General features: G+C 45.0%; 1 protein-coding gene across 3 annotated transcripts in view; it reads right to left on the reverse strand.

Moving 5' to 3' along the window:
* ARHGEF3 (Rho guanine nucleotide exchange factor 3) overlaps positions 1-21,408 on the reverse strand; it is a 311,303-nt gene that overhangs the window by 262,730 nt on the left and 27,165 nt on the right. For all 3 annotated transcript variants that reach the window (XM_061197022.1, XM_061197016.1, XM_061197015.1), the window contains exon 2: positions 9,689-9,781. Coding sequence is in view for 2 of the 3 variants with exons in the window: in XM_061197016.1 (XP_061052999.1) it covers positions 9,689-9,750 (62 nt within the window). In the remaining variant the exon portion in view is untranslated. The remainder of the gene's footprint in view (positions 1-9,688; positions 9,782-21,408) is intronic.

Raw genomic sequence — 21,408 nt, forward strand, 5'->3', positions numbered from 1 at the left:
TTAGTTTTCAAGTTAGTATTTCAAACAGGATTTATTTTCTTGTTTGCAATGTTAATGTAACCTCATGATAGAATTTTTAAAGCTATTGTGTGACTTGCCCCCTCACCCCTGGGAAAATTTTCACTTGCTTATTTTAGAATCATGTACTAAGCCCTACAACTGGAATGAACTTACATATATGTGTAAAATGTGTAATAAAGAGAATAAATAATTGACACTACTAAAAAAAGACATTACAAAATTATTGTTAATTTGCAGAGGTGGGTAACGGTAGGTGAATATGAGGGAGACTGTACCTATTTTTAGGAGTTACAGGCCAAGGTATTTCGAGGTAAAGTGTCAGGATGTCTGCAATGGGTTTCCGAATGGTTCAGGAAAAAAAAGTATATATATGTACACATACATACACACACACACACACACACATACACAGAGACACACACAGAGTAGTGAGGCAAAGTGTTCAAATAAAATCTAGATGAAGGAAAAAAAAATCTGTTAACTCTTCTGTAGAGCTACAAATTTTCCAAATATACATTTGGGTAGAAAAATATTAATACAAGGTAGGGGAATTCCCTGGCTGTCCAGTGGTTAGGACTCCGCGCTTCCAGCGCAGGGGGAACAAGTTCGATCCCTGGTTGGGGAACTAAGATCCCACATGCCGTGCCTCGCGGCCAAAAAAAAGAAAAGAAAAGAAAGAAATGCTGAAAATGGTAAACATGTCAGTAAATATAAAATATTTTTTTAAAAAAGAAAAATACAAGGTAAAACTTAGTTCCTTTGATAACATTATAATAACAAGATAAAGAACACAAAGAAAGGAGTTATTAGGTCTTTAACAAGTGATTTGAACTTTGATTGTTTCAGAACCTAAAATATGCCTACTATCCATAAGCACAATATCCTTTTTGCATGACCAGTAGTTTTATAATACTTTTTTTTTTTTCACTTTCCACAACAGGAAAAGTGTGCCCTCTGCCTGGAATGCTCATCCCTCCCCCAGGGAAGTGTTCCCAGATGTCACTGAAGAGGTGAAATTCCCCTTTATTTGCTTTGGGAAGTGGAGAACAGGTTATTAAAACTTACCACAACTCCATCACTGTAACATAATGGAACAGTCTGTCCAAGTGATTATGAGGTTAACAGCTGACTTTCCTACTAATTAGAACCTCCAGACAGGGGCCGCGTCAAGTTCCTGCCCATTCATTTGTAGTACACGGCCAGGCACACAGCTGCCACTCAATAAATATTTGTTAAATAAATGAGATATTATACAGCCCTTTAAAAAGAATGCATATGAAGACCATGTAACGAAAAAATGACTGACACAACAAGTGTGAAGAACTATCATAAAGCTACTACGATTACAACAATATGGAAAACTAAAACTTGGCAAAACCCCACAAACCACCAAAACTAAAACAGTAGCAAAATGGGGTGGGGGGAAGGTGAGAAAATGAGTTGCCTTGGAAAAATCTTAAGAGTATGGTAGGTGCCAAAGGAATGAGGAAGGACTACAGTGACCTGGGGATATGGGGACAGTAAGTAAAGCAAGGAGGGAAATCAGGGAAATAGTGAAAACTTTTCTCTCTTGTTCAGATTTACAGATGAAAAAAAAATCCTCAGTTCTAACCATGAGGACAACCTGCCAAAGATAGCTGGGTGTTGACCCTGCGCAATTAATTGCCATCATTCATGGCTACAGGACATCCAGGTTCTAATTCCACCTCTGCTACTAACTCACTGTGTAAACTCCAGGTACATCATCTCCCTGGGCAGTTTCCTTACTGGCAAAATGACCAGTCACAGTTCTACCCCTGAGCCCAGTACAGTGCCTGGTATACAGCAGGCCCTCAATCAACCCCCATCCTTAAAGAAGATGGTGGTTCCTGCTTGGGCTGCACACAGCACACACAACACTGGACAGGGGTGGGACAAAAGCCACATGCAGCCCAAGTCCAAGCAATGATCACAGGGAAAGCCTTAACCTAAGTTCCCATGCTCTTCTCCCACCTAAAGAGCAAAGCCTCAAGACTCTCTCCACCCACACCCCAGCAGAACACCCACATAAAACCAGCGCTCCATAAATGCATCTTGATAATTCTTTACCTCTGTGGCCCCAGTGAGCGCTTCAACCATCGTGGGTTCGCATGCCCGCACCCCCAGCCTCACACAGCTCTCCAGGCCTGATTCTTGGCCCTCAGAGTTGAAAAGGTAGAGTTTCCTCCAGGGAATGTGCCACACTCTTGCCTGACAGGAATCTTCTATCAGATTCCCAGGAAGGAGATTGACGCACATGGTCTCCACCCAGCAAGGGCTCAGCATCAAGACGGGTGCCGCCTTTCACATGCCACCATCCCTCCGCAGGGCGGGGGCTGGGTGAGCTTCCCCTGTCAGACACATGCACTGTGTTTCCTGGTACCATCTCAAGTACAGTGCCCACTTGAATCTCCTCCAGTTTGAGTGGGGTTTTTTGGGGTGTTTTTTTTTTTGGCCGCACCATGCGGCATGCAGGATTTTAGTTCCCCGACCAGGGATTGAACCTGTGCCCCCTGCATTGGGAGTGCACAGTCTTAACCACTGGACCACCAGGGAAGTCTCTTGAGTGTTTTTAAACATTTCCCAGGTGCACACTGTGTGCCAGACTCTGCTAGGCCCTTCCTTAACACGTCTTGTCTCCTATTACATACATTCATCTCCCCTTCTAGATTGGAAGAAAGGTCCAGGTCTGACTGCATCCCCCAGCATACCTGACAGAGTGCTGAGCACACGATACGTACTCAAATAACTGCTGAACGAATTTTCCAAAGTGATCACCATAAGGATTGTCATAGAAAAGTAAAGGGCATGTGTTCTGACGGCTCCTACTTGGTTCTGCGGTTGGTGGGAGAACGGTTTACAGGCTGATAACAGACTAAGGCCATGCGCTGGGTGTTAGCCGGGTGCCCGGTGACCACAAACGAGGGACTTCGTAGCACACTGAACCTTCGCATCAACTTTATGACCTAAGTACCACTTTTATTCACCTTCACAGATGGCAAACTGAGACTAGGAAAACTTCAACAACTGGGCCAGGATCTTCACCACTTCCCCTAACACCCTCCTGGCAGTTCCTACTGTCACTAGGGCCCCCCTGTGAGGAGACTGTCTGGAATTAGGAACACACTGACGGGCTCCCAATGAGACTAGAACGCCCACCCTCTGCACCTCAACGGACTCCCTTGGCTGAGGCCCCATCCCACCCCTGGGGCAGCCACAGCACCTCCTCCCCATCCTGCAGAGGGGCTTGGAGTGCCCACCTGCAGGGACAAGGTAAGATGAGGATCCCAAGGAGATGAGAAGTAGGGGAGATGGCTAGAAGGCCAGGGGCCTTCTCCCTTAAGAGCATCAAAGACACAGATGTCCCAACAATTACCTGTGACACTGGGGCAGGTCCTTAAAACTGTTTCTTCATCTGCAAAATGGAGGCAAACAATGTGTATTCTGCTCAGTTGCTGTGATATTTGGAGCCAACGTATATAAAAAGCCCTTTACAAGGTGCCCAGAATTGGCAGATATTATTATAATTTGCCGTGTAGAGGATTAGCCAGGCTCCCTGGAGAACGGAAGAGCTTTTTCAGTGGCTTCACAGCAGATCTTCCAGGACGCTGTCCTAATTCATGCCTCTGACCAGTCCAAGGACAGAAAAAGACTTGGTTTAGTGGAAAAAAAAAAACCACAACAAAGCAGAAATTGAGGCTCAGGAGGCTGGGTCTGGGTCTTGGCTCTTGCATTCCTGCTACAGGACCACAGCCCAGTCCTTTGCCTCCCAAAATGTCAGTTCCTCATCTGTAAAATAACATCACCTCCCTCACTGGGTCTTCATGTGTCTCAAAGAAGATCATGTGCACTCACTCAATTACCTTAACAATCATTTAATAATAAGCTGTCTCTGGGGTTATGCCAATGAATGTAATATGGAGTCTATTTCGTTTTCATATTTATGCAACAAATGTTTAGTGAGTGACGACTCTATCCCAGGCACCGCCCTGAGGAGTCAATGAGGAGACACAGACCACATCTGCCCTCAGGGGGCTTACAGTTGTTTTAAACAATATACCTAAAATTTTAGGATTAAAAGGAAAGTCATCAATCAACCAACCATTCTTTTTAGCCAATGACAGATATGAGAGAAAAGAAAAGAGACACACCAAGGGTCACACAGCCAGGAAGAGGCGAGAGAAGAATCTGCACAGCGGTTTTTCAGTTTGCAGCCCAGTGTTCTTTGCACGAGAGAGTTTCTGCCTGAATAAAAACCTTTATGAAGATACCTGACCCTCCCACTTGTTCTCAACTCACTCACCTGCAGGCTTGTGACAGGGATTGGAAGACCTCTTCCATCTTTTACTTACAATAGTATTTTAAAGTTCCTATCAAAAAACGCTAAACCATTTAAAAATCCAACATCTGTGTCTTTGGTTACTATGCCTCTCTGTCCCAGGCACATCACTGCAGCATTGGGAGGAAGCTTCAAGATCTCCCAGTTCGTCATGTCCCCAGTGTGATCTCTGCAACAGCAGATGTGAGGATCGGGGGGCTGCACACTCTTCCCTCTCTTGAGAGACCCCTCCATGCACACTGACCTTTTACAGGCTCTGCTGGGTCCTGTGAGAAAGGCTACATTTGACTGAGCTTAAGCCAGTAGTGCCTAAACAAGTTTGGCAACAGGCCCCATTTTTTTCCCTGCAGTGCTTATTAATGTTTGGAGGAAACCATGTTCTGAGGAGCAGACTGTGGGAAATGCTGATGGAATCTCCAAGAAGACACCTTGGAAAGGTGAAGTGCCTTGCTCAAGGTCACAGGGCTGGTGAGTCTGAGAGTGAAGGCTAGAGCCTCAGGTCAGGAGAGGCTACTCTCCCTTTTGTTGGGTTTCCAGCTTCTCAAGGTCAGCGGCTGAACTTCTGGAGGTGGAGGAAGCAGAGCAGGCCCCACACAGCCCTTGGGGCAGTGAACAAAGAGCTCATAAAAAATCAGTGACCGAAACAGCTCCCGCCTGAAGGACAAGATGGAAGCTGATAAGTGGATCAAGAAGAGAGCAACTAACAACAAGCAGTGAAACTAACCAGTCTAAGGTGAGGGCTCTCCAGGCAGTCTATCCCTGGAGCATGAAAACAGAACACAACGCAGGGCAAATCTCAATTTTGGATACAGCCCTTCATGCTGCCATCTAAAAATCACTCTGTTTTCTAGCCAGTTCAGGCCACTAAAGCTGCTCGTGGGTTGAGAGCCTACTGTGCGCAGGGCCCTGGGCCGGACAGGGGGTGTCACTGCACCAGACAAGGCCCTGCCTTCCAAGTTAGTAAAGTCTAGTGGAGCCAGCACAAAGGAGGTTCTCAAAACACCCTGGAATAAATGAGCTAGCCAGAGAAGATCTTTATTTTCATAAAAGAGACACTCATTTGTACAATCTGAGAGTAAAAGGCCCTGCAAGGAAAGAGTAACCCCTTATTTGAACAGGATAGGATGTTCACTGACTGACTGACCCACAGATGAATGAATGAATGAATCAAACAATCGATCAATTTCTCCAGCATGGGCTGAGTCCTAACCATCTACCATTTCAAGGAACTATCACAAGTCCATTTATAGGAAGGATTTACAAGAAGGGCAAGAGCTTCTCACCTCAAAATTCTCCTCTTTAAACATCAGAAATTCCACTTGCCTAACACCATTGCTGCACAGCTGAGGAAACTGAGGAGTGATATTATCCGCCCAACATCACAAATGCCAGCAGAAAACTGCACTCCCCAGGGGCTTACTCTTCTAAAAATCCTGTATTCTTGTGAGTTAGCACACAGAAGTACAAGTGGCAAGTAAAGGTTGCTCAGTTAATGAGTGCTGTGGGACTAGGTCTTCCCACAACAAAGTCACTTGGTTAAAAGACAAAGTGTCCATAACGTTCAGGAGCAAAACTGTGTTCCCGCAGAAGGGAGTGAGGTCTGTGGGCAGGGCCCCCAGGGAGCCCCCTCTCCTCGGGAACCTGGGGTTGGCTCCAGGCGAGCTTAGGTCCTTCTCACTGGCAGGCTTTGTCACAGTACCTCACCTCAAGGATCCAGGGTCCACCCTTTATCGCTACTTGAACACTACACTCATCAGTCCAGAAATATTAGTGAGCACCTACTGTGAGCCAGGCACTGGGTAAACAACAGTGAGCAAAACAGGCAAGACCTGGCCCCACAGAGTTCACAGTCCAGTAAGTAAGATAGACGCTAAAAAGATAATTACATATAGGATAAGAAATCATGTCAATGGATTATCATTTCTCTTTTTTTTTTTGGCCATGCGGCATGTGGGATCTCAGTTCCCCGAGCAGGGATCGAACCTGCGCCACCTACACTGGAAGCGTGGAGTCTTAACCACTGGACCACCATGTAAGTCCCAGATTATCATTTCTAAAACACAAGTCTGGCCCTATCAATCTTCTGATAGAGAAATCTTCCTAGGTTCCTCACTCTATGTGGGATTAAAAATAAACAAACAAAAATGAAAACAGCTGCCTTAATTGGGTGCTTACTCAATGCCAGGTGCTTTACTATGATTAACTCAGGACATGCTCCAACAACCCACTGCAGGAGGTACTATTATTACCCCCATAGACCAACGAAGAATTAAAGTTTTCTACTTAACCATTGCTTACTGTGTGTGCAAAAGCCCATCCACCCCCCAACCAAGACCCTGAATTCCCTGAGAATTCATATCTTACTCAACTTGCTGTCTCTTGTGCACACAATAGTATTTCATAAACTCCCAATGAATGAATAATCAACTGATTGATCAATGGGCTGGTTTCCTTCAAGGCATTATCTGCGTAATAAGCTCAATTTTTGGAACAAGTACCGGTCAGTGTCCTAATAATCATGCGAGAAGTAGCTGTGATGCTGTGAAAAGAGCCAGAGCCAACCCCCGGAGGCCTGAGACCGCAGCTTGGCTCTGTGTGAACCCGGACAATCATTTCCTCCCTCTAGGCCTGACTGCTTCCCACTGTCCTGATGGAGAAGCAAGAAATTAGACAGTGAGCCTAGGACCTCTGCTGGCTCTACACGTTTACGTCTCTGAAACATAATGGGGGGCAGGTCTGGGGCTCAGGAAGACCTCCGAAACTGCACTCTGCCTGCTTTTAGAACAGGGTCTAAAATGAAACGTTTTAGGGAGGGTGACTGATCAGGTCTATGGGGGTGAGTGAAGAACTTCCTCTTCGGCCATAGCTCAGTGGGCATATTTATCCTAATAAAGTAGATTTACTCCCTATGACAAAAACCCCTTTCCAGAGAAGTATTTTGGAATGAATACGGGTGAGACCGCCACCCCCAACTGTACACCAGAATAGAGGGGCTGGTGAAATGAAAGAGCCTGTGTTCATATGCTGGAAGCAAACAAAACCCAAACCACACTCTCCACTCCTACACTCTCCTCTGGGAAGGCCACGTGAGTGTGGTCAAGGCCACTGCGAACATGGGCCTAATGGCTCCATGTGGTCCATAAGCTATGACCACAGGAGAAATCGCCATTCGGCAAGCATGGGTCTGTCTGTCACTCAAAGTGAGAGCAATGGGTAGGAGCTGGGGCTCCACGGCAAGACAGAGTATTTGTTGGTTTTCTTTTGTTGCTTGGGTTGGTTTTGAGTGAATTTCTGTCCTCACGTCACCTAATGGACATAATGGGGGTAACAACACATCTCCCTACCTTACCACAGTGAGAATTAAATGAGATGAGTAAGCCAAGTGATCCACACAGAGCCTGACACATAGTACATACTCAGATTGTTGCCGAGGATGGTGGTGGTGGTGGATGAAATCATCTGAGTCAGGAAATCCAACCCAAGGCTCTCCCAACCCACTCCAGTATCCAGAGAGAAGCAGGTGATCCTGGGATGAACACTACTGGAAGAGCAGACTTGGATACTTTTCAGAAGAGAAACAAAGAGGTGCCCACTCTTGGGAAGGACCCAGGCTGCCCAGGTGCCCTGGGCCTCAGGATAATCACTGGGTCCCTGAAAGGACAGAGGCTCGCCAGGGCCATTGGGAAACAGAGAGACCTGAGAAGACGAACTTCCTCAGAGTAAAGAGAAGGGGGAGGAAATTACAACCATGGAGAGATACTGCTGTTAACCCAACAGACTGGCAAAAATTAAAAAGCATGAAGAGCTGAGGTGTGGCAGGAGGCGGGCAAACAGGAAATCTGGTATCCTGCCGATAACTGGTGCTCTTTAGAGAATGACTTGGCAGTATTCATTAAGATCTTAAACGCATGCAAAAGATGGCCCAACAACTTCACTCCTCGATAACCATCTACCTAAGAGAACTATCTGCTCATGTGCTTGGAGGCGTAAACCAGAAAGTGCATCAAAGCACTGCTGTAAGGGCGAAAAACAGAACCCACCCACCCACCACCAACAGGAAAACAGCTCGGTAAACAGTGAGATTCTCATGCCATGGATACAATACTCACTTTGCAACAAAACAAGGTAGATTCACATGTACCGTCTTGAAAACATTTAAAGACATATTATTGAATGTTTTAAAAAGGTTACAGGGGCTTCCCTGGTGCCGCAGTGGTTGGGAGTCCGCCTGCAAATGCAGGGACACGGGTTCGAGCCCTGGTCCGGGAAGATTCCACATGCTGCGGAGCAAATGGGCCCGTGTGCCACAGCTGCTGAGCCTATGCTCTGGAGTCCGTGAGCTGCAGCTGCTGAGCCCACGTGCCACAACTGCTGAAGCCCGCGTGCCTAGAACCCGTGCTCCACAACAAGAGACGTCTCTCACTGCAATGAGAAGCCTGCGCACTGCAGCGAAGAGTGGCCCCCGCTCGCCGCAACTAGAGAGGGCCCGCGCACAGCAGTGAAGACCCAACACAGCCAAAAATAAATAAATAAAATAAATAAATTAAAAATAAAAGAATGTTTAAAAAAAATTATTAAAATAAAAAGGTTACAGAATAGACTAGTAAGCACAGTATGACAGACTGTATTTAAAGAACAGAAAGAAAGAAAAAGGAAAGGAAGGAAAAAATGACTTTTTTTTTCTATGTATATAGACTCCTAGTAAAAGCTCTGGAAGGAAATTCACAAAGTAGGTCACAGGGGTTACTTCTGCAAAAGGTAGGAGTGGGGTGGGTGCTGGGAATGAAACTTGGGGATCAATGGGGATTTCACTCTTATTTTTAACTAGGAAAATGTATCCACGCATTTCTTGGGTATTTAAATTAAATTAATACATTTATTTTTAAGGAACAAAAAAGAGGAGGTGGAAAGAAGAGGAAGAGATGATGACTTCAAGAGAACATGTAGCTGCCAAGAGCTAAGGGTCTGCCTTCACCTCCTCTTGGGGGACTGGCCACCCACAAATGTAGACACAACACATCTGGGCATAAGCCCATAGTTTCTTGGAATGACAGAATCAGATATTTAATGCTATACCACATCAGTTCTATATACCAGCTCTTCCTTCTAAATCTTAGAAAAATTCCCTCATACTTGACAAAAGTATCCTTCCTCTGGTGTCAGAAACTCAAGGTATGAAAACGGGACACATGAAATTTTGCTATCTCCAAATTCTTCTTGGCCTCCACTGACTTATAAGAAGTCCTGCATTGCATTTAATTGTTGCATGTAAGAATTTTTTTTAATTTTAATTTTTAAAGATACTTTTACCTTTCCTTGTTTTCTTCCATTTCTCTGAAGACACACTGATTCATTACTCTGGAACTGTCCATAGACACTGTGTGGCAGATCCAGGTCTTCTTTCTGAAAAAGCAAAATAACCAACATTTATAACCTGGGTACATTTATGTTAACACAAAGAGATGCATTAAATACATACAAAAGGAATATGTCAAAGGCTGCCCAGTGTCCATCAAAATCCATTCTCCCGTTTGTCCATAGGTTATTTGAGTTTCATCAGGGACTACATTTCCCAGGCATCCTTGCAGCTAGGTGCAGCCAGGTATCTGAGTTCCCAATGGAATGTGAAAGGATGTGATATGTTCCACTTCTCCACCTAGGTCTCAAGACATGGGCATGCCTTGTCCATCCTTCCCACTGGTTCCCACTGGCTGGAACTCAGCTCTGACCATGCAGATGATGACAATGCACTTGGAAATAACAAAGGAACAAGATAGAAGGCACTTGGGCCTGTGACTGACTGCATGGAGCACAGGTGCCCTCTCTCCTTGGAACTACTACCTTAGAGAGAAATGTCTTTGTTCTTTAAGTCACTTTAAGTTTAATAAAACTTTAAGTTTTATTGGGTCTTGTTTTTATGGCTGGTTAAGTCTCACTGAGTTGGCACAATGGTTAAATATTATCACTGGGGCCCTTCTGAGGGTGGGTTTGGTTATTTGGAGCTTGGGACAGTCTGTGTCTGTGGAGACAGGTGAGTCCAAATTATTTTGGGTCACAATTTTGGTAAAACCACACGCAATTTCAAGTAGGTACTCAATCAGTGTTTGATGGATGAAGAGGTGTTAATGAGCACGTAATCTCTTCCTGTGTGAAGCATCTCGAAAGCAGAGCACCTGGTATGGAATTAGGAACACTGGGACCCACAAGTAGGAGTTGTAAGCTTCACTTCACGAAACGACTACTCGGGACGGTAAAATGCCACCTGAATGTACACGATACCCACATTTAAGGATTTTAGTCTCTGCTTAGGAGTGACAGAGACTAGGAAACACAGGGACAGAGACAGAGCGACAGAGCTAGAGGGAGAACATTCCGATGGTGGAGGATTCGGCCCACTATTCCACTCCCTGCACGTCTGCCCCAGGATGAGTCTGAGCTACAACTCGGAGGTTCCCTCTCCAGCCTCAGGAATTGCATTCCTCACCACTCAGGGTGTGGCTTTAGCATTAAAAGACAGATTCTCTTTCTGCACCACAGCGCGAACACGAACCAGCTACTTCATTTGTAACCAAAGAAACAGCTGTCATTTTCAATGCAGGAAGAACTGGCTGTGCAGACCATACTGAGGGATGGTGTGTTGGTCTCCAGCCTGGAGCCTCCTAGGCAAAAGGGGGTCCAGGATAGTTTTGACACCCATGACCTTCATGCTGGTGCTGTCATTATGGCCCAGCTCCACTGCATCAGCTGTTTTGACGGTTGAGCATCACAGGCTGCTTGGCCAAATCTCCCCCGCAATCCTCCATCTGCTCCACTGTGGGTCTGGCTTTCTCCCAGATCAAAGCACCATGTGGACAAACTTTCAGATCCAGGTGAGCAGGACCAGACACCTGGGACCCCTGCTCCATGAGGTGCCGGACAGAGTCACTGTTGGGGAGAATCCCCAGCCACAGCCTCCAACACTGCTCTTTAACTTGCAAAGAGCACACTAGGAGATATTTTTAGCATCTGGATCCCTGTCTGAGGCCACTGCTCTGGCTTCCATCAGAGTTTAACTTCTTCAGCTGTGGCATGTGCATTATGGAGGGACCCAGAACAAGGCAAGAGGGAAGATGTGGATCCTGGAAGGAGGGATGTGGATGTGGATGTGGATGTGGATGTGGATGTGGATGTGGCTGTGGATGTGGATGTGGAAGGGTAATGGGACTTGAACTCAGAGTCCCAGAGGTGCTACTGCATTCTTGCCACAAAGGGAGAGGGGAGAAAGCAGTAGCTCACACCACGGTCACTTCTGCAGCTGTGAACACCTTGGCCCACCTCACCTTGGCCTGGAAGCCAAGTTTGCTCAGTGTAGCAAGCTCTTACACAGCACAGTAACTGCTGCAAGAGGATTTGACACCTACATCCCAAATGATGCCAACAGCAAACTCTCCTCTAAGTCACATTTCCCCTGCAGCAACGAGGTCAGAGCCTGCCTTCCACAGGCCCGCTGGCTAATTCTGGGTCAGGGTTTCAAGTTTTCCCTCCTGGTGTTGGAGAAGGTTTTCTGTAGACAGCCATCAAGAAACCATTGTCCTTCAGCCTGTGGCTAGGAGCCGGCACTGGGGACACCCATCTCTGTATCCCAGCACTGAGGGATGCCCAAGGTGCAGACACTGACATGGATTATCTCATTGAATTCTCACATCAGCCCTAGGAGGCAGGCACTGCCTCAACTCTATGAATTGGAAAACTGGGTTAAGATTTGTCGAAGGCCGTACAGACACCAAACAGCAAAGCCAAGACTTGAACCAGGGGGTTCAAGTCTGTGTTCCTAACCACTGTATTTTTTTTTAACATCTTTATTGGAGTATAATTGCTTTACAGTGTTGTGTTAGTTGTTGCTGCATAACAAAGTGAATCAGCTATATGTATACATATATCCCCATATCCCCTCCCTCTTAAGCCTCCCTCCCACCCTCCCTATCCCACCCCTCTAGGTGGTCACAAAGCACTGAGCTGATCTCCCTGTGCTATGCAGCTGCTTCCCACTACCTATCTGTTTTACATTTGGTAGTGTACATACGTCAATGCTACTCTCTCACTTCGTCCCAGCTTCCCCTGCCTCAAGTCCATCCTCTACATCTGCATCTTTATTCCTGTCCTGCCCCTAGGTTCTTCAGAACCACTTTTTCTTTTTTTTTTTTTTTAGATTCCATATATATGTGTTAGCATACGGTATTTGTTTTTCTCTTTCTGACTTCACTCTGTATGACAGACTCTAGGTCCATCCACCTCACTACAAATAACTCAATTTGTTTCTTTTTATGGCTGAGCAATATTCCATTGTATATATGTACCACATCTTCTTTATCCATTCATCTGTTGATGGACACTTACTTAGGTTGCTTCCATGTCCTGGCTATTGTAAATAGTGCTGCAATGAACATTGGGGTACATGTCTCTTTTTGAATTATGGTTTTCTCACAGTATATGCCCAGTAGTGGGATTGCTGGGTCATATGGTAGTTCTATTTTTAGTTTTTTAAGGAACCTCCATACTGTTCTCCATAGTGGCTTTATCAATTTACATTCCCACCAACAATGCAAGAGGGTTCTCTTTTCTCCACACCCTCTCCAGCATTTATTGTTTGTAGATTTTTTGATGATGGCCATTCTGACTGGTGTGAAGTGATACCTCACTGTGGTTTTGATTTGCATTTCTCTAATGATTAGTGATGTTGAGCATCCTTTCATGTGTTTGTTGGCAATCTGTAAATCTTCTTGGGAGAAATGTCTATTTAGGTTTTCCACGCATTTTTGGATTGGGTTGTTTGTTTTTTTTGATATTGAGCTGCAGGAGCTGCTTGTAAATTTTGGAGATTAATCCTTTGTCAGTTGCTTCGTTCGCAAATATTTTCTCCCATTCTGAGGGTTGTCTTTTCATCTTGTTTATGGTTTCCTTTGCTGTGCAAAAGCTTTTAAGTTTCATTAGGTCCCATTTGTTTATTTTTGTTTTTATTTCCACTTCTCTAGGAGGTGGGTCAAAAAGGATCTTGCTGTGATTTATGTCATAGACTGTTCTGCCTATGTTTTCCTCTAAGAGTTTTTTAGTGTCTAGCCTTACATTTAGGTCTTTAATCCATTTTGAGTTTATTTTTGTATATGGTGTTAGGAAGTGTTCTAATTTCATTATTTTACATGTAGCTGTCCAGTTTTCCCAGCACCACTTATTGAAGAGATGTCTTTTCTCCATTGTATATTCTTGCCTCCTTTAACAAAGATAAGGTGACCATATGTGTGTGGGTTTATCTCTGGGCTTTCTATCCTGTTCCATTGATCTGTATTTCTGTTTTTGTGCCAGCACCATACTGTCTTGATTACTGTAGCTTTGTAGTATAGTCTGAAGTCAGAGAGCCTGATTCCTCCAGCTCCATTTTTCTTTCTCAAGATTGCTTTGACTATTCGGGGTCTTTTGTGTTTCCATACAAATTGTGAAATTTTTTGTTCTAGTTCTGTGAAAAATGCCATTGGTAGTTTGATAGGGATTGCACTGAATCTGTAGATTGCTTTGGGTAGTAGAGTCATTTTCACAATGTTGATTCTTCCAATCCAAGAACATAGTATATCTCGCCATCTGTTTGTATCATCTTTAATTTCTTTCATCAGTGTCTTATAGTTTTCTGCATACAGGTCTTTTGTCTCCTTAGGTAGGTTTATTCCTAGGTATTTTATTCTTTTTGCTGCAATGGTAAATGGGAGTGTTTCCTTAATTTCTCTTTCAGATTTTTTGTCATTAGTGTATAGGAATGCAAGAGATTTCTGTGCATTAATTTTGTATCCTGCTACTTTACCAAATTCATTGATTAGCTCTAGTAGTTTTCTGGTAGCATTGTTAGGATCCTCTATGTATAGTACCATGTCATCTGCAAACAATAACAGTTTTACTTCTTATTTTCTGATTTGCATTCCTTTTATTTGTTTTTCTTCTCTGATTGCCGTGGCTAAAACTTCCAAAACTATGTTGAAGAACAGTGGTGAGAGTGGACAACTTTGTCTTGTTCCTGATCTTAGAGGAAATGGTTTCAGTTTTTCACCACTGACAACGATGTTGGCTGTGGGTTTGTCATATATGGCCTTTATTATGTTGAGGTAGGTTCCCTCTATGCCCACTTTCTGGAGAGTTTTTATCATAAATGGGTGTTGAATTTTGTCGAAAGCTTTTCCACATCTATTGAGATGATCATATGGTTTTTATCCTTCAATTTGTTAATATGGTGTATCACATTGATTTGTGTATATTGAAGAATCCTTGCATTCCTGGGATAAACCCCACTTGATCATGGTGTATGATCCTTTTAATGTGCTGTTGGATTCTGTTTGCGAGTATTTTGTTGAGGACTTTTGCATCTATGTTCATCAGTGATATTGGCCTATAGTTTTCTTTTTTTGTGACATCTTTGTCTGGTTTTGGTATCAAGGTGATGGTGGCCTCGTAGAAAGAGTTTGGGAGTGTTCCTCCCTCTGCTATATTTTGGAAGAGTTTGAGAGGGATAGGTGTTAGCTCTTCTCTAAATGTTTGATAGAATTCACCTGTGAAGCCATCTGGTCCTGGGCTTTTGTTTGTTGGAAGATTTTTAATCACAGTTTCAATTTAAGTGCTTGTGATTGGTCTGTTCATATTTTCTGTTTTTTTCCTGGTTCAGTCTTGGAAGGTTGTACTTTTCTAAGAATTTGTCCATTTCTTCCAGGTTGTTCATTTTATTGGCATATAGTTGCTTGTAGTAGTCTCTCATGATCCTTTGTATTTCTGCAGTGTCAGTTGTTACTTCTCCTTTTTCGTTTCTAATTCTGTTGACTTGGGTCTTCTCCCTTTTTTTCTTGATGAGTCTGGGTAATGGTTTATCAATTTTGCTTATCTTCTCAAAGTACCAGTGTTTAGTTTTATTGATCTTTGCTACTGTTTCCTTCATTTCTTTTTCATTTATTTCATTTATTTCTCATCTGATCTTTATGATTTCTTTCCTTCTGCTAACTTTAACAATTGTAAATATTTATGCAGCCAACATAGGAGCACCTCAATACATAAGGCAAATGCTAACAGCTATAAAAGGGGAAATTGACAGTAACACAATCACAGTAGGGGACTTTAACACCCTGCTTTCACCAATGGACAGATCATCCAAAATGAAAATAAATAAGGAAACACAAGCTTTAAATGACACATTAGACCAGATGGACTTAATTGATATTTATAGGACATTCCATCCCAAAACAACAGAATACACATTCTTCTCAAGTGCTCATGATCATTGTCCAGGATAGATCATATCTTGGATCACAAATCAAGCCTCAGTAAATTTATGAAAATTGAAATCGTATCAAGTATCTTTTCCAACCACAACACTATGAGACTAGATATCAATTACAGGAAAAAAACCGTAAAAAATACAAACACATGGAGGCGAAACAATACGCTAACCAAGAGATCACTGAAGAAATCAAAGAGGATATCAAACAATACCTAGAAACACATGACAATGAAAACAAGACGACCCCAAACCTATGGGATGCAGCAAAAGCAGTTCTAAGAGGAAAGTTTACAGCAATACAATCCTACCTCAAGAAAGAAAAAAAATCTCAAATAAACAACCTAAACTTACACCTAAAGCAATTAGAGAAAGAAGAACTAACCACTGTATTATAATGTTCAAGGTAAAGCTCAGTACTGGTTGAATGTATGAATGAATGAATGAACAAATAGTTTCAAAAGCAGTTTCAGGGCTGTGGGGAGACAGTGTCTCTCTAAAGCCCTAGAGGGATTGACCTCACCCACCCTGGATGCCCTGGTGATATTCTCAGACCCCTCCCAGGGCAGCCACTCAGCCCCTGAACACTCATTCTGAACCCAGAATTGCCAACTTCAGTAGGCGTTTATGTGCTCATTACTGCTGTCGGTAACGACCAGAGCTACCACTGACTCAGAACCTCCTATTCGCGGGCAGTAAACTCATGGCTCTCACACAGAGGCTCCTCTCATCCACCCGCAGCCACCCAGGGAAGGCAGAATCACACCCACCTTAGGGACGGCACAACCGGAGTTCACATAGGTTGTGATTAGCTTGTGATTAAGGTCACAGCACTCATGAGAGGGCAATTTTCAAAGTCTGAGGAGCTGGCTGAGCAGCACAGACCTCTCCTCCACCTCACAAGACCCATCACTCACCTTGGGTAATCAGCAAGTCACGAAGATGAGTGCTGTTCTAACTCTTCAGCCGGCAAGCTCTGTATTAATTTAAAGCTAATCAGTATTTCCTATGCCAGTCACTTCCTCTTCCATGGAAGAAGAATTCTAATTCTCCCCACCACTGCCCCCTTCCTCTCCTCAGCTGGCTGCATCAGTGGTGACCAGCATCTGCTCAGCATCAACTTCCTATCAGGTGTCCACTGGACACCAAATCTTGCTAATTCTTCTTTGAAAAATATCTCTTCTCAGGAAGACCAAGTGTTGGTGAGGATGTGAAGCAACCAGAACTCTCACATCCTGCTGCTGGTGGGAGTATAAATTGGTCCAATCACCCTGGAAGACGGTGGCAATACCTATTCAACCTGCATTTGCTCCTAGGTACATACATGCACCATTCTGGTACATATTTTCCAGAATGTTCTCAGTACTGCTATGCATAACAGTCCTGCATTAGTTTCCTACTACTATTATAACAAATAACCACAAACTTAGTGACCTAAAACAACACAAATTTGTCATCTTATAGTTCTGGAGGTCAGAAATGGGTCAGCAGGACAGTATTTCTTCTGGAGGCTCTAGGGGAGAATCCATTCCCTTGCCTTCTCCAGCTCCTAGAGGTCACCTGCATTCCTCGGCTCATGGCCCCTTCCTCCTTTTCAAAGCCAGCAATGTAGCACCTTCAAATCTCCCTCTTCTCTCACCTCTGTTTCCATCGTCATATCTCATCCTCTGACCAGACCCTCCTGTATCCCTCTTACAAGGATCCTTGTAACTACACTGGGCCCACCCAGAGAATTCAAGATCATCTCCCCGTGTGAAGACCCTTAACTTAATCACATCTACGAAGTCCCTTTGCCACATAAAGTGACATAGTCACAAGTGTTGCCAGTGAATGGTACCTGTGACCAGGGATGAGGTAATGAATATCTTTCGAGGGGCCATTATTTGGCTTACCACCAGCTCCAAACCAGAAGCGACCCAAATGCTCATCAACAGTAGAATGAATGAAACAAAAGGTGGTAATTCACAGCATATGAGAACATATGATCTACAGCGCTACATGCAACAAGGATGACTCTCACAAGACAACAGTGAACCAATGACACCAAACACAAGAGCACTTGCTGTATGAGTTTGTCTGTAGGAAAGGCAGAACCAGGTAAAGTTTGTCTATTCAACAGTTTCCCCCAAGTCTACCAGAGTTTCCATAATCCTCTCAAAAAGAAGGCTGCTGCTTGTTTGTTTTCTATAAATCAATATAGACATGCTACATTTCCCAACTTTGCATCGCACAATTGGAGGTCAACAGTTATGAAAATTCAATAAATGCGTTTATAACTAAAGAAGAAGGAGGGAGCGAGGAAAAGAAGGAGGGGGAGAAGAAGGAGAAAAAGAAGCAGCAACAGTGTCTCTGCCTCTCTCATCCATTTCCACTCCACAGGCATGTGTCATTTTACCTCTGGATGAAGCAGATCCCAGGTGACTTCCTCATCATCCCCCATCCTGCCAAGAGCTGTTCACCAGACAGACCTGGAATGTTCCCCTGACCCCCGCTGCATGGTCCTTTCTCTGTCTCTCCTTCACTCCTTTCACCCACCTGACACACCCATGGACACGCCCACCTGGCACACCACCATTGCCCCCCAGGAATCCCCCCCAAGCTCCTGTAGGACTTGCAATACAAGCCACACCATTTGCTCTTAATTGCTACTGTCACATATTAATTGCTAATAGTAACAAGTGCATTAATCTAGTCTCCCCAAACAGACTGCAAACTCTCAAGAACAGAAATCAGGTCTTGCCCATTCAATTTTCCGCCTCCTAGTTCTGATTGCATGTGAACGTCTAATGCTAATTCATAATAACTACTAATGATATAACTGCCTTTGCTGAACACCTAACATGCATCCGGTTCAGTAGTTCTCAAGCATTACCTCATTTCCTCTTCTCCTACTCAATGAAGTGGATGCTATCATGATCTCCCTTTTGAATAGGAGGAAATTGAGGCACAGATGGCTAATTAACTTGCCCAAGGTCCCAAAAGTCATCACTAGAGGATGGGAGTTGAACCCATGCAATCTAATTCCAGAGCCCACTCTGCTTCCATAATGCCCCACCTGAGTTGGGTTAGGCATATAGTTGGTGCTTAATAAATACTTGACAAAAAAAAAAAGATATACTAAGGAAAAAAAAAACCTTCACAGCATGCAAATAACAAATTAAGACTCTTCACCAAATAATCTGTTCAGCCTCAGATCTCAGAAGGGAACACACCCCCTGGAGAGATTTGTAGAAGCCTGCCTGTTCCTGGCTCTGCATCATGCTTGGCTCTTGGGGGCTTTATAAACATTTATCAGTAAACAACAGTCAGGGTTTGTTCTCCAGGCTTTCATCAAAACAGGGAGAGAGCTGGATACATTTTTTCTTTTTTGTCCGCCAAAGTCAGAGTTGAAGGCCGACTGGACAAGTGGGGCTGTGACCACAACGCCCCAAGCCACCCGCCCCAGATGACCTCACCTCTATAGTGGCCAAAAAATGTGACCCAGAGGCCTTGACTAAAAACAAGGCCACCGCCCCTGAGGGCTGCTGTGGCCAGAGATAAACTGAACCAGAGACAATGACACGGGCAGCCCTGCCGTCGCGGGGACATCACGCCGTGGCCCACAGTGCTCGAGCCCGTGCAGTCCCTTCCCTTGAGGCCGGCCCCTTGGTCAGATACCAAACGGTGCTCTGGCCGGCGGCGTGGACACAGCGGCGCACCCTCATCCTCCCACAGACTGGCTCGCAGCGTCTGCGTGGATACGGATGAGAGTGCCTGTGCCTGGGGCGCAGACTACTCAGGAGACAGTGTTCTTAAACGGCTGCCTCTAAGGAGGGACGTGGGACCGGCCGGAGGTTAGGGAGGGCTTCAGTTACAGCTGTACCACTAGCAGTTTTACGAGAACAAAAAAGGGTTGACATATTTGGGGGTTACTAAAATTATCTCAAAGTTTAAAAAGAACACTGATCATTACAGCACAGTGTGGTGAAGCAGTAACGGAGAGATGTACAGTTACAAGGGGAGCAGCACCTGCGGCGGCCAGAGAGAACCGGGGACGGGATCTGGCCTCAGTGGGCTCTGTGTTTCTGGGCAAAATGAGACAATCTACAATGAGTGCTTAGCCAAGAAGATGTACTCAGTTAGTGGTCGTTGTTATCTATTTTTATTTGTATTTTTACTCCATCCTTCCTGGAAGCCAGACATTGTGAGGTCTGGGCATGGCACTGCAGTTGGAGGCAAGAATTTAGAAATGAGGTCTCCACAACTACCCTCAAAGAGACACTTTGTAAACTCAACCACTCTCGTCCCCACAGGCTTTCCCAGGCCCCCCAGTGACTCCCTGGCGCTCCTGCCGTGCTCCCCCTTCACCCAAATCCCATCAATATGTGCTTGTGTCTCCCCGACTGCACCCCAACTGTGAGCACACTGCCAGGTACAACGCTTGCAGACCGAAAGCAAAAATTCAGTCAGCTGCACTTGCCCACTGTCATGAAAGATGACACAAACCTACTGCAGAATCAGGGCACCTCGGAGGCCATCACCACGCAGCTGAAGAAATAAAGTGGCCCTCACGGGAGCTGGCCACCCCAGGATCACAGAAAAACGAGGCTTCAAGCGGCAAAATCCCCCAGTACCCACCTGAGCCCTTAAGTCACTCTCTTAAAGGAAGATGTATGCTGGGGACGCAAGGACTCGAGTGTTACATTTCTAGACACAATGTCAAGATGCCCCAATGATGAAATGGATGCAACAGGCTAATGCCATTATCACAAGCACTCCAACAAGGATTCTGGACTCCCCTCTTGCCAGGCAGCCTCCAGCTTCAGCGGTTGGCTCTCCACATGGCTCAGTTGCAGGGAGAGGCCAAGCTGAGTATGCCCCAGTAGTGGGAACAGCTCCAGCTCTCACTGAATATGTAAAGGCTGCATGGCTTCCATCACATGCTCCTTTGGGGAGATGGGGACAGGAGGTTAGGTCAGTCCTCAGGTCCCCGTTGCAAGTCTCAGTCTTCCCAGTGGAAGATCAGATCCCAGATCCCAGAACGAGGGTTTGGTGGGGATACCACCAATGGTCAAGTCCTGCCCAGCTCCTACCCCCTGTCCTTAGGCCAAAGCGTGTTCCGGTTTCAACCAGGGCATCTCCTGTCCTATGTGATTCATATGCCAGGGTTCTTGGGTAAGTTCTCATCCTATAAAATAGTTCCAATGCAACAAAAAAGTTTGAAAAACCTTGCTTTTTACAAAACCACTTCCTCCTACCTGCCTCTCTCTAAGTCTCTGCAATGATGTATCTGGTGGACACTTTGTTTTTGTTGATGGGCAGAGAGCATGTTCATCCATTCACAGAGGATCCAAAGGTAGGAGGAAGTGAGACACAGTGGTCAGAGCAGCCTGGGGTCTATTGTCTCTGCTGCCCACTGTAAGACGGACACTGCCCAAGCACAGCCCCTCCAAGTGAGGGCATGCAGGCTACCCAGGGATCTGGGAACCATGTCAACATTGCCACCATTGTCATCACTGCTCTCCTCCTCCTCACCACAGGCGATGGTGACAGCAGCCTTCCTATGTGCCAGGCACCCTGCAGAGGGCTTCAATTGTTTGATCCCATTTGACACTCTCAGCAATGCTGTAAGGTAGGGACTCTTACCTTCTTCTTGAAGATGAGGAAACTGAGGCACAGAGGGGTTTAAGTGACTTTCCTAGGCCCACAGAGCTAGTGAGTGGAAGAATCAGGGCATAAGCATAAAAACAGGTATGCTTGTCTCCAC

This window comes from Eubalaena glacialis, chromosome 7 (genome assembly GCF_028564815.1).
Source record: "Eubalaena glacialis isolate mEubGla1 chromosome 7, mEubGla1.1.hap2.+ XY, whole genome shotgun sequence".
Classification (NCBI taxonomy): domain Eukaryota; kingdom Metazoa; phylum Chordata; class Mammalia; order Artiodactyla; family Balaenidae; genus Eubalaena; species Eubalaena glacialis.